This window comes from Aulonocara sp. 'chitande type north' Nkhata Bay, linkage group LG22, assembly GCF_057382095.1.
Source record: "Aulonocara sp. 'chitande type north' Nkhata Bay isolate Kocher_YH1m ecotype deep benthic linkage group LG22, A_spYH_male_GT1.1, whole genome shotgun sequence".
In the NCBI taxonomy this organism is placed as follows: Eukaryota; Metazoa; Chordata; class Actinopteri; order Cichliformes; family Cichlidae; genus Aulonocara; species Aulonocara sp. 'chitande type north' Nkhata Bay.
This window is the reverse complement of record NC_141364.1, coordinates 19,677,270-19,690,806: the sequence shown is the minus strand read 5'-3', so window position 1 is coordinate 19,690,806 and position 13,537 is coordinate 19,677,270. Positions and strand designations below refer to the sequence as shown.

Sequence of the window (13,537 nt, the reverse complement as noted above, 5' to 3'; positions counted from 1 at the left end):
GGTGTGTGCAAGTTACCATGGTGACTTCATAGCTTGGAGAAACAACAATCAATTGAATATTTTCTAAGGTTGAAAGAGTATTATGATCGAACAGTAGAGACACAGACACTTAACAAGGGAACAGCTTATGCTGTCAGTCCGATCTGAACCCGAAAAGCTTGATTGTGTTGGAATATTTATTACACTTATGGTCACATAACATGGTTTTGATTACCTGGACAAAGGCCACAGACCAAAATGCATTGATGAAGTTGTTCTTCATACCACACTTGTTGCTTTCCTTCGTGCATGTTGGCAAAAGATGTTGTCAGCTGGTGTGAGTGTAAATATTGACTCTTAATATGATAATATGATAATATGCTTAAATTAAACTAGTGAAATAAACTGGAAAAATGGAAGATTATATTACAGCTTTGATTCTTTATTGTATTTATCTGAGGCCTGCCCGCATTTATTATTTCACTAATAAAAACACCAGTCTTGGATTTGTCGCATGGTGTTTTTTAGGTGTCTGTGGATACAGCTTGTTAATTTATCACTGGTATCAGATTGGTATCAGTATCATATCAGAAATGGAAAAAGCTGCATCCGTTATAAAGACAGGCAGTTATGAAATGCAGCACATTTGTCTTCTTACCCAACAAGGTCAACAGGACATCTCTGCCCCGTCTCTCAGGTTTTCTAAGTTTGACGCTGTTTAAACTGATCAGACTTTACTCTTGTCCACTTACTAATGAGCTGTCTGAACACAGTGCTTGTTAACACATAGAGTGATGCTTTCTCTTCATTGGGTGCACAGCAGATGGATGTTTACCATTGCAGAGATGATGTATAATGGTTTGATAGTGTAATGCCACTGATAGGCCATTATATGATCTCTCCTCGGGTTTTCACTTGACTCAGCAGATAGCTCTGACCTCAGCTGCTCAGTGCTGCAGACAATAGAAGTGAGGAGCTTCCTATATATAGTGCAGGTGTGTAAACAGCAGGTGCATCACTGTGTTAACACACACACATGCATGCAGCTTCTCAGAAAGGTATTTGATTGGTGTAAGTGAAAACACCACATTTTGCAGCAGGTCTTAGTGCTGATCTTTCACTTTCGGTGAATGTTATTAATCAGTGCCCGGCTGACTGAATAAATGCGTAAATGCCCGTTCTGTTTGCGTATGTGCGAAGGGATTGGTAGTGGGAGAAAGGAGGAGGGTGTGGGGAAATTAGGTCTGGTGTTTTTCTGTATTTCCTTTATTGTAAGTCTCCTCCAAACAAATCCAATAATCTAAAGTACTATGCAAATGTCTTGAGCCGCTGCTGATGTGTTTATATTTATGCTAGAAAAATGGGATACAGGTGCAGACAGTTATTGAAATGTGCAAAAACACATGAAAATACAGTATATGAGGCAAAAACTGAGTTTGTACAAATCTAATGAGCATTAAAGTGAATTTTTGTTATGGCCTTTATTCTTTAACGCAGCCTGAACTCTCTTAGGAAAGCTTTCCTGTAATTTGTAACTTTCTTTGTAGTTGGAATGATTCATAGGTCTGCATTAAGTGGCTTAACAAACAAACAAAACAAATATTCCTCTGAAAATGATCAGGTACAAGGATTGAACTGAAAATGAGTCAAATAGCAGCCAGTGTCAAACAAATAACTCGTCACAAAGAACTTCAGGAAGCCTGGAGAACTATTGCTCAAGCCCACTTTGAAATCTGACTCCTGGGAAGCAAAATATAAAGAAATGATGGCTCAGACGAAGTGACAAAAATAGCTTGGACACGGCCACTATTTATAGTGTTTAATCTTGAATCATCAGATTTTGTGTTCTTTCAGCTAAATATTTTTTAAAGTTATCAGATTTACACATCAAATTTTCCATAAGCATACTTAGCCACGTACTGTAGCTTATAGGGTTTATTCAGTAATCTAGTGAAGGATCAGACCTTATTATATATTGTACATATATTTATTAGTTTCAGGTTGGCCATTCTTGTATTTTGCTCGTTTGTGTTGTTGTGTTTGCACATCTCTGTTGCTTGTGGGGCTCGCACACAAGAATTTCACTCGCATGTGCTGTGCCAGTGTGCCTGCACATGTGATGTGACAATAAAAGTGATTTGATTTGATTTGACCTGCAGGGGCTCACCCTACTTGGCCCACGTAGAATTTGTGTCAGCACAACAGTCGTTTTTAATTCCCAGATAAATCCTTGCCATTTGACACTATCAGAGATCCACCTTTGCTGACTTGCAAAAATATTTGCATTGGCTAAGCAAGCATTTTAGGGCACAATTGACACTTCTATTTGTTCAGTCATTACTGTGTTTTTACGTCTCAGCTTCCGAGAAGTCGGGGGGTGGTGATGGTATCTTTCAGTGAGCAGTGCCAGCTGTAGTGTAGAACTGCGACTGACAGGAAGTTAACTGGAGAGAGAGGGGAGCCCTACTCTTATCCGACTGTGTATTATGAAAACCATATCAGTGGCCAGGAAGGAGAGTCAGCATTTTGAAGAAATCCTTGGAGGATCCAAATCTAAGCCCACCACCCCCTCCCATCCTGTCTCAACCTTTTCTTTTACCCGCACCTGAGGCCCACCCTGGCAAAAAATCTGCACCTACCTGCAAAATAAGAAAAGATCGCCTGCAAAAATACCCCCAAACGCAGAAGTCATCAAGAAATAGAGTACTGCGAGAGGAGGAGGAGGAGGAGTGTGCTGACGGCTGCTTCGGCACCAGCTGCAGACCTCCACTCCTCCTCGCGCTCCTCTTCTCCTTCGCTTGCACCTTCTCCCTTTCTTTGCAGGACGGTCACTATACAACACGCGGTCACTGGAAATGCAATAGCTGGTTATTACAGAAAATGACCCCTCGCGCAAGTTGAGATTTCACTGCTCGTGCATCGCCCACATGCGCACTTGTGTTGGTGTGTACATCAGCGAGCAGCAGCTACATTCATGTATGCATTTGTGCTATTACATTATTGTGTTTGTGCACACAGTTACCTATGCATGTGTGTTTTTTATTTCCCAAAACAGCTGAGCATTTCTGATTTCCGGCTTATTACAGCGACTCAGTCGTATGGGGTTGGAGAGATAGGATTGTCTCATAAAAAAAAAATCCCATCTTCCGTCCTTCTGCTTCCTTGCCTTTCCTTCCCTCATTCTCCCAAAACTCTCTTGACATGACGTGAAGGACAATCTATCACAGGGTGTGGAGAAAGCTTGGATGTGTAGCTGTGTCCAGCATGTCTAAGCTGACTAAGTGATAAGAAGGAAATTGAATGACCCATCCAACACAGAAAGCCTGGCGCGCACTCGCACCCATCCTCAAACTTTCCTCTGCTCTCTTCCCGTTATCTCTTGCACTCGCTCTGCTCCTTCCAGCGAAACGTCCGACCAGAACAGCTCTGGCGGCGCATGTTGTCATCGATGTGTTTGCTGCGTACAGTAGTGCTGGCTCGACAATCCTCGGTGTGTGACTCCCCCCACGCCGGGATGTGGATGGTGATGATGCATCCACTGGGAGCCGGAGCAGCTGTGGTCCACCAGTGGCTCCAGTGTGGCTGTCACACTGACAAAAGAGGAAGGGGGAGTGGGGGCTAGAGGCACGTGTGCGTGTGTTACCCGTTTCTGTCCGAAGAAAAGCTGAAACGGCAAATACTGATAAGGAAATGTCTCTGGGAGATGCTCTCATCGTCACAATATATCCACATGGTTTAGCAGGTTTGTGACTGTTACCATTATGCAGCTGTTTGTGAACGATAAGGTCACGCTGACTTTAATTAATCTTGTTATTGTCAAGGTGGGCTGCCTCATGTGATAGCCTCCCACCCCTGCATTCTTCCAAAAGTTCACTCAACCCCCGCTTGTGTGAGCGTGCGCTTTGAAGCCATCTAAAGGTGAACGGAGGAGCATTAACAGTGAGTTCTGTGTGTGTTGTCTGTGTGTAGGATCTTGAAGTTCCTTGTGGCCAAGAGGAAGTTTAAGGAGACACTACGCCCGTACGATGTGAAGGATGTCATAGAGCAGTATTCTGCTGGACACTTGGACATGCTGGGCCGCATCAAGAGCCTGCAGACCAGGTAGCTCTTTTAATTGTGTGTTTCATAGGAAGATATTTTTGTGAATCTGCTCTGAAGCACTCTTTAAAGCTCAACAAACAACATGTTATCTCTTGTTTATTTAACAAAAAAAAAGAAGAAAAATCAGTAGAAGAAGTGACTTGTGGCTCTATGAGGACAGTCTAGAAACTCACTGGCTTTTTGTGTCATGTTTTATCCTTTTAGGGTAATAATCAGTGTTTAGTCAGTCAGGTTCGGATTATGGAAAACATTTTATTTTGAGTGCAGATGAACTTAGGCCAAAAAAGCTAATAAAAAGAAAAAGTTGCATTACTCCTTTACTCTCTGCAAAGATGGTTTAACTGCATGAAGCCAAAGATACTCTGAACACAAAAACCCAAAATATGACTCTGATCCGGACCAAAATGGTTTGGTATCAGATCACAAAGATGTCCTGTTTGTGAACGTCAGAGGCAGCATTTCACAGAATCTGTTGCCTGATAGACTATTTGGTTTTCGCCAAACATGTACTGCCATGAACTTTAACATTTAACATGCTAACTGACGCCTAGAGTCTGAGTCATAGCTCTGGTTTTTTTTTTTGCATATGCTGGGATGTCCTTTCCTGGGGAGATTTCTTGTCTTGAATGTTTTCTACCTCTGAATAATCTTCCTCACTGTTGAAACATGGACCTCAGATTGTTTGGATGGCCTTGTAACCATTCCCCGATTGATGAGCAGCAACGACTGCTCGTTTGTGCAGCTGAACTGAGCTTGTTAAATTAAAGCACCTGAACTCAGTTGTGAAACTATTCACTTTCTCCATTGCCCTCCCATCAATCATGCTGAGCCAAAAAAAGTCTTGTAGTTTTTGGGTATTTACTCTTTATTATGGTTTATTTTTGTGAAAAAGGGTGGACCAGATAATTGGACGAGGAGCTGTTCAGCCAGATAAGAAGACACGTCCTGAAAAGGGAGAGAAGACACAGCCAGAACTGGACTCACTGGATGAGCTAAGCATGATGGGCCGTGTAGTCAAGGTGGAGAAACAGGTAATTCAATTCAATTCAATTCAATTTTATTTATATAGTGCCAAATCACAACAAAAGTCGCCTCAAGGTGCTTCATAGATACAGAGAAAAACCCAACAATCATATGACCCCCTATGAGCAAGCACTTTGGCGACAGTGGGAAGGAAAAACTCCCTTTTAACAGGAAGAAACCTCCGGCTCAGGCTCAGGGAGGAGCGGCCATCTGCTGCGACCGGTTGGGGTGAGAGAAGGAAGACAGGATAAAAGACATGCTGTGGAAGAGAGACAGAGGTTAATAACAGATATGATTCAATGCAGAGAGGTCTGTTAATACATAGTGAGTGAGAAAGGTGACTGGAAAGGAAAAACTCAATGCATCATGGGAATCCCCCGGCAGCCTACGTCTATTGCAGCATAACTAAGGGAGGATTCAGGGTCACCTGGTCCAGCCCTAACTGTATGCTTTAGCAAAAAGGAAAGTTTTAAGCCTAATCTTAAAAGCAGAGATAGTGTCTGTCTCCCGAATCCAAACTGGAAGCTGGTTCCACAGCCGAGGAGCCTGAAAACTGAAGGCTCTGACTCCCATTTTACTTTTAAATACTCTAGGAACAACAAGTAGGCCTGCAGAGCGAGAGCGAAGTGCTCTAATAGGGTGATATGGTACTACAAGGTCATTAAGATAAGATGGGGCCTGATTATTTAAGACCTTGTATGTGAGGAGCAGGATTTTGAATTCAATTCTGGATTTAACAGGAAGCCAATGAAGGGGAGCGAAAAGAGGAGAAATATGCTCTCTCTTTCTAGTCCCTGTCAGCACTCTTGCTGCAGCATTTTGGATTAGCTGAAGGCTTTTCAGTGAGTTTTTTGGACATCCTGATAATAATGAATTACAGTAGTCCAGCCTGGAAGTAATAAATGCATGAACTAGTTTTTCAGCGTCACTCTGAGACAGGATATTTCTAATTTTAGAGATGTTGCGCAAATGGAAGAAAGCAGTCTTACATATTTGTTTAATATGTGCTTTGAAGGACATGTCCTGGTCAAAAATGACTCCAAGGTTCCTCACAGTGTTACTGGAGGCCAAGGTAATGCCATCCAGAGTAAGAATCTGGTTAGATACCATATTTCTAAGATTTTCAGGGCCGAGTAATGGAGTAGAGTTTGATATATGAACAGTGGACCTGTTAAAGTGTGTTTTCTTTCTGTTCTGTAGCTCTCATGTGCTGTTAGGAAGTGATGAGATGTAGCTTACATGAGTGCCATTCATGTCTGTGTGTGTTTGTTCAGGTTCAGTCCATAGAAAACAAGCTGGACCTCCTGCTCAACTTTTACTCCCAGTGCCTGAAGAAAGGCTCGTCCAACTTTACCTTGTCCTCCCTCCTCGACCCCGACCTGACTTCTGACTACCACAGCCCCACGGACCAAAGAGACCTCTTCCCCTCTGCTAACACACTCAACATCTCTCAGTCTGAGAGCGGCAACTTGGAATGACAATGAGCTGACTGTTCGAACAAAGGCACAAACCCTTTACAGTATGTCTTCCTAAGGCTGTGTCCTCACTCAGCCTAAATGACTTCTCATCACTTCCTTTCATTTCAGTCTTCACTCTGCATCCCCCCTTTACTTTCCCCCTCGAGTGAACGTTTCCAGCCCGTGGCCAACAGATGGCTCCACCTGACAGGGAGCCACAGCCAAAGCTGCTCACCGCACACACCTCTGAACCCACTACTGTACATGAGGATGGAGATGAAGAAAGGACACGTGAACGACTAATACTTGACTACTGAACCACTCCCAGCCGCTCACTTCATGCTATATACATCGATGCCTAATTTAAAGCTGTAGATAATCGGTGCGGTTCACTGAAGTTTTTTAAAGTTTTAGAGAAATCTTTTGTCCACACCATCAGTTTTCATCAGACACTGATTTGTCTGTGATTACTTTGATAATTTAGGATGGCATCACAGCTCTTGAGTAGCACCAAAGGAGCTGAGACAAGGTGCTCCTGTGGAAAAGGGGAGAATCTCTCAGGCTCGACTGACAGCCACCAGACTCCAGTGGTATCATCTGAACAAAAGGAAGGGGTTAAACGTGTAAATCCTGCTTTAATTGCCCAAACTACACACATGAAACAGAGTTAGGAGAATGTGTTGGACTGGTGTGTATACAGTACATTACTCCTTAGAAGTTTGGTCTCCAACAAGCCCACATGCAAAAAAAACAACAGAGAAAGAAAGAAAACAACCCACACACATCCCTGTTTGACTGAAATAAGGAATGCTCGTACTTGTTTAGAATTTAATAGAGCCAAAATGTTCTTTAACAGGCTTTCAAATGCCACTTATCTCAGTAACCTGTATTTAAATTTAAACCCGCCCTTTAAAACTTGCTGTCTTGCAGCCCACGTTCCCGGCACGCATGCTCCTCAGACCAGATGGGGAAAAAAAATGAGAATTTCATGGACAGGAAAGCGTCACTTTCTCCAGAGCTTCCTGTCACTCACCCTTACCTTCAGGTCAGCTGCTTCAGGCAGTCTGCAGCGCCCGCTCTTAACTCTCACTGGGACATTTTGACCCAGTTTGGCGCAGTTTTGTTAAACATCGAATCCTGAAACGCATCCAGGTCAAATGCATGAATTTCCTTACCCGGATGAACGCTTGTGTGCTGGGAAACGGTTACAGCCTTACAGCCTCAGCTTGCAGCCGGCGCACTCTCTTTGTCTTTTCTGGTTTCTTTCTCGTTGCCCTTTTGCGCTCTAAATGCTCTCTGCTGATGGAAAAAACTGGAGAGTGCACAAATGCACACACATACACACATATATGAAAGTCCTTTTTACTTAAATACTCTGGCACTTGATGAATCTTTTGTTTTGATTTCTTTACTGTAATTGTGTTCATGCACTCGATTTCATGTAACCTAGAAGAGAGGATGTTTTTTAACGATTTCGGTTGTGAATGCAGGATTTAAGTTAATATATTTAATTAAGCTAGATATGATTGTTCAATTAATGTAGCATTTTATTTTCAAGTTAAATCATGGTTCACACGCACGAATTGCAGAGCTCATATGTATTATATATATATACTTTTTTTAAAAAATGTTTTCGTTTAATTGACTGAGAAAACATCCATCTTGCTGTATTTGGCCAGTAAAAACACATCTTCTGTCCCTGTAAATCATTCATTCATTTGTTCCGGTCACGCCAGTTGACTCAGGTGCTCCACTTTAGACTTACACAGTGAATGTACTTCCTCGCACGGTCCTTTTAGATCTGTTTATGGTCTGTTGCTCTTGCTGCCATGAGGAATAAAATGGCACTATGAGCTTGCAGTTTTGCTCTCATTTAATTCACGGAGAGGCGCTCGGTAGCTTTATTACGTGGCCTAGATTATAGAAGAGGTGCCTATTTATTAGAGGCATTATTAAACTGAACAGTGCCACCGTCACTTTATTGTCAGCATTATGAAAATGTCTGCGAGATCTCTGTACTGCATGTTGTTTGTTTCGTGGTAGCCCCAGTATTAGAAGACCAACTTAAAGGATGTAAAACCTAGAGTTAAGACAGGAAAGGAAATTACCTGTGCCTTCTACTCCCTCGTTCTATCGTAAGCCCGCTTCGAAGAGACGTGTTTAACTGAAATCACGCGAGGATGGTCACATGCTACGTTACCGCAAAACGTCAAGATTGTTCTAAAGATTTGTTCTGACTGCTGTAAACTTTGGTATATTTGAGAATTTTGCTGAATGTTCGGGACATCGTTGTACCTAACAGGTCCTTATTGCATCGACACCCTTTCTGTATTAGATGTGGAGGCTGGAGGCATGGACATTTGTGTCGTTGCAGGAGTCTCTGCTGTCATGTCTTCTCTCATAAGCATGTCACGTAGCTCAGAATGGCTTCCACACAACTACCTCTGAGGCCACTAGGGGGCGCTAGTCTAGAAACCCGAGTATGAGAAACTTTAACTGTCTGACTGAATGCTATGCATGACTCAATCTGCACGTTCTTTTTTCATGTCTTCTTCATGACGCCCATCTTTCACTGTCTTGCTGCCATCCGACATTCCAGCATCGCTCTGTAGCGTCTCTATTTGTCTGAACTGTCGTTAAAGTGAAACTCAAACTGATCAAGCAATAAGAAAACTGAACAAAGTCTTCCAACTCTAATTGATGTGGCTACTGGTTGAATGAAACATGGCGCTGATTTATTTTCTAATCTAATGAGCACCTCCATTTGATCCTTTTAGGAGATGCAACAACAACAACAACATCTGCTGGAGATGAAATTGGATCACTTGACTAATTATTAATTTATTAAAGCTCTTTGGACTGTTTGCTGTTGGGTGTCTTTTATCTGGAAATAATACAAATTTTCAAAAGGAACTATAAAAATGCTTAAAATTCTGTTTCAAGATAAAAATGATACTCAACGTCTGCCAACAAACGTGGAAAAAGAGCTGCTACTCAACTCCCTGAAGGCTCCGATGTACATCATCCACACTCAAACTTCAAATTATTTCAGCCTTCCAGTAGGTGGCGCATGACAAAAGCAACATATACCTTAGGTAGAAATGAAATGGAGCTAAAAAATAATAATAAATACAAGAAATAAGTCAATTTATTCAAGACTTTCTGAGACAAGATTGTTTAAAGGTGAATATCTGACCAAAAAAACAGAATGTATTTAAAATATTGACATCCTTATTTAGATGTTTATCTCCAAACATTCAGCTGCAAAGACACACTTTTAGTAAATTGTATGTGACAGGATTAAAACATTTTATTGCACAGTTTACACTCAAAACAGGGAACTGGTCTTCAGCTGCTTTCCTCATGGGAAGAAAACTGAAAATGTCTGATAGCCTGTATATAAAAGATGGATGTAGCCTCCAACGATGTCATCCACTGATTTGTGGACTCCTGTTTTGAGCATTTTGACTGTCACCATCTTGCTGTTGGAGACTTTACCTAAAAATATATAGTCTTTTTTTTTTTTTTTAAAGGACCTTAATTTACAAAATGGAAATCATGCTGTATTCAATGAAGCTAGTAGAAATTGAGACTATAAAGTCACCATGGAAGAGTTTCCTGAGGTCATAAATGACTGCAACAGTAATATTTGTTTGCTCACTGGCTTCTATACAATTGCCCCCTCCCACCAAGAATGCAGGGTCAAGGCACTTTAACATTTGCCTTACTTTTCAGACCCATAGGAGATGCCCATCTTTTATATACAGTCTATTATGCATACATAGTGAGCAGCAGGAAATCAGCAGGTTTTCTATTTCCAGTTCTTTGCTGTCACACTGTGAAGTTGCCCACACCGTAGAAGTGACAGAACAAAGTCACGTGACGTTTATAAGGGTCGACAATCAAATAGGCAAATGTCTGCTCCTCCTCTCGCACCCCAGGGAAACATCGGCCAGACTCGTCCTACAGACGATAAAATTATGTGGTTAACACATGTGGGAACAACACGTCTCTGATTTGTCTCAATCTGTCTCAAGAATGCACTCACTTTATTAGGCATGCCTGTTCATCCGCTCGTTAGCGGATAAGTGTAATCAGCCAATCACATGGCAGAAAATGCAATTAGGCATATAGAAATGAACTGAATGTACTGAAGTTCAAACTGAGCATCAGAATGGAGAAGAAAGGTGATTTAAGAGACTTTGAACGTAACATAGCGTGGCCAGACTGCTCTTGATTTCTGCTGCTACATTCAAATGGTGAGGTCAGAATCTGGTATTAACAACATGAGAGCATGGATCCGTCCAGCCTTGTATCAACATGCTGTTGGTGGGGTAATGGTGAGGGGAATATTTTCTTTGGTTACTTTGTGGCCCCCCCCAGTACCAACTGACCATTGTTTATAAATGCCACAGCCTACCTGAGTATTGTTACCGAGCATGTCTATCTGTTAATGTTCACCGTACTTAAATATCATCAGATCTCAATCCAGTTGAACACCTTTCGGATGTGCTATCAGGTCAATACAGACAAAAATCTCAGAGGAATGTTTCAGATATGCCTAAAAAGGTGTACTTGACATCAAATAAAATTATCTGTGAACTTTAATATAAAATATAGCTGTAAGTGAATATAAGTCTATGTACTGTCAGTACATGCATGTTTACATCGTATGTTAATCCTCCCCCTAATACTCGCTTTTCTAAAATGACTAGCTTCTTATTTAGACTAACTTTATGAGCAGCACAACATTTTCTCTACATTTCACGGGGGAACAGGCAGACACTGAACCAGGGACTTACAAAGGCACAAACTTTGAGCACTTTGGAGACAACGGCGATCTTTTTCGTCTCTGGGTCCTTCTGCACACTGCGAAACAAATGCATCAAAATCTCACCATTAGGTCATGACTCATTTATGCATATAAATAAACATGGAGCCAGATGCTTCTCACCTGATCAGATCTTTGTATATTTGCTTCGTGGTGCTGATGTAAGGATCAATGGTGTCTTCATACTGACAGAGCTCACCCCCAAGACACAGGTGCTTGAAGAGGCTAAACAGAAACTCTCCCCGCTCCTCCCTCCCAACCACATAGTAGTGCTCAGACTCCTCGTCCCGCAACATCTGGAACAACCAAAGAGGTCATGAACTGGCTCAAAGTTAATAAAAACAACAAAATAAAATAAAGTAAAAAAGAAAAAAAAGATGAGAGTCACCTGTCGGAGTTCATCATAGTCAGGGTAGACATCATGAAAGCATTTAACTACATGCCCAGTGGGCCTCAAGATGCCGCAAGAATAAATTGGATCAAACAGCTCCATGGAGACCTTAGTGCAAGGCGTGGGCTCCACACTGACAGACACCATTGGCTTGTCTGCAACACACACACACACACACGAAAAAAAAAAAAAAATCTGAAGAGACCTGACTGCAAAAACTGGAGCAGATGAGAGCAATTTCCTGATATCAGTGATGAAAGGTACATGACATACCAAGAGGCACCCAGACTCCAGCCTCCATCTTTCTCAGGCTGGACAGCACCTCAGGGTCTCTGAAGAAACACTGAGCACACACGGAGGGGGGTTCAAAAGTGACCAAACACACCAAGACGCCTTTTCATCGTTTTAATCAGTCACATTGGGTTTGACAAAGCAGCATTACATTTTTATATTTTAATCCTAGAGACGTACCAGAGCAAACTTTTCACTGCAGTAAGGGGAGAAACTGTGGTCAAAACTGAACGACTGAGCGGAAATCCTCCCCAGCATGGACCTGAATGTAACAAACAACCATCAGAGAGCATCCAACAGGTAGCAACACCGCAGATAAACAAAGGAAGAGGATTTTTCTTTTGTTTTTTAGGCTTAACTTCTTACGTCACCATTTCATCAACCGTGCCAAGGTGTCTTTGTCTTGTAGGAAAGAAAACGTCTTAGTGCGAAGAGCGTTAAAAGAAAAAGTCTGCTCAAACGCGTATTTTTCTTCGTCCATGTTTACTCTTTAATTGATCGTTAAGGGAAACACGAAGGCTTGCTCCTTTTCCATAAACGAGTGCAGGCCAATCAGCGACAGGTGTCCTCACGACCAGCCAATAAACTTCCTGTGTAGTGACTTGCCCCCCCCCAATCTAAGGTTTGTTTCGTTTACTTGTTGCTTTGGCAACGGACTCCCGTGACATCCCAAATTGGACTGGAAGCTTCTTTTTTACGGAATAAAGCCAAATACTGTGCAAATTACATCAACAAAAAAGAAAATGTATATTTTATGCTCGTTTATGAAACACACTCAAAAAAGGCCCAATTAAATGCAATAAAATTATCTAAAAAAATAAATAAAAATCTGCCCATTTTCTGTCTAATTTTGAACACAAAACAATGTAAAATTACGATATTAAATTTTATAGAATCTGGTTAAAAGAAATGTAACTGATAAGTATACATTCAATTTAATCTAATAAATCTGTTTTTGTATATATCCAATTGCATTTACTCAAAATTATTGATTCATATTTATTTTATTTCTTATTTATTTTATTTTTTAATTTTTTAGCGTGGAGTGTAAAATTCACGCAGTTAATAAAAAAGACAAGCAGCTGTGAGGGGAACCCCTGTTTTTATTTTTTCCTGTTGCAGATACTACATAATAGTTATGACAATTACTAGCTGTTGTAGTCCACACTGTAAACATCTTCTTTTTATGTACACATACATATTAGATAGAACAGTAAAAATGTGGTAATGAACTTGGGGTAATGGAAAAGATGATCATGCTCCGCATCAAATACGTAACATTAGTTCACGTTAATAATGAAAATAGTTATTTGTACTTTTAAATTTGTACATTTAAAATTAGACTTTTCAAGAATAAAATTTTTAAAATAATTTAATTAAAAAAAACCACATAATTGTGTAAAAAAATGTCGTAAAGCATATTTTTTGTCATATTTTGGCAGGCCATCCTCTCCTATCAGCCAC

The 13,537-nt window shown here is 41.1% G+C and overlaps 2 protein-coding genes across 5 annotated transcripts in view; one reads left to right on the top strand and one right to left on the bottom strand.

The window, feature by feature from the left end:
* The window catches only part of kcnq4 (potassium voltage-gated channel, KQT-like subfamily, member 4), a 52,166-nt gene extending 42,742 nt beyond the window's left edge, over positions 1-9,424 (top strand). For both annotated transcript variants that reach the window (XM_086281050.1, XM_086281051.1), the window contains 3 exons: positions 3,949-4,080; positions 4,973-5,111; positions 6,378-9,424. In XM_086281050.1, the coding sequence (XP_086137176.1) occupies positions 3,949-4,080; positions 4,973-5,111; positions 6,378-6,581 (475 nt within the window). In that variant the 3' untranslated portion in view covers positions 6,582-9,424. The remainder of the gene's footprint in view (positions 1-3,948; positions 4,081-4,972; positions 5,112-6,377) is intronic.
* Positions 9,425-9,701: 277 nt separating this feature from the next.
* On the bottom strand, positions 9,702-12,680 carry cfap300 (cilia and flagella associated protein 300). 3 transcript variants are annotated; one of them, XM_086281060.1, is made up of 7 exons: positions 12,445-12,680; positions 12,254-12,335; positions 12,056-12,125; positions 11,780-11,937; positions 11,515-11,687; positions 11,363-11,429; positions 9,702-10,523 (listed from the first exon to the last, which is right to left on the bottom strand). In XM_086281060.1, exons 1-7 carry the CDS (start codon positions 12,552-12,554, stop codon positions 10,392-10,394), a joined length of 792 nt encoding a protein of 263 aa, XP_086137186.1. In that variant the 5' UTR covers positions 12,555-12,680; the 3' UTR covers positions 9,702-10,391. The 3 variants fall into 3 exon arrangements, with proteins under 3 accessions (XP_086137186.1, XP_086137188.1, XP_086137187.1); XM_086281062.1 differs by having other exon boundaries at positions 12,433-12,676; XM_086281061.1 differs by having other exon boundaries at positions 12,440-12,676.
* Positions 12,681-13,537: the final 857 nt, after the last annotated feature.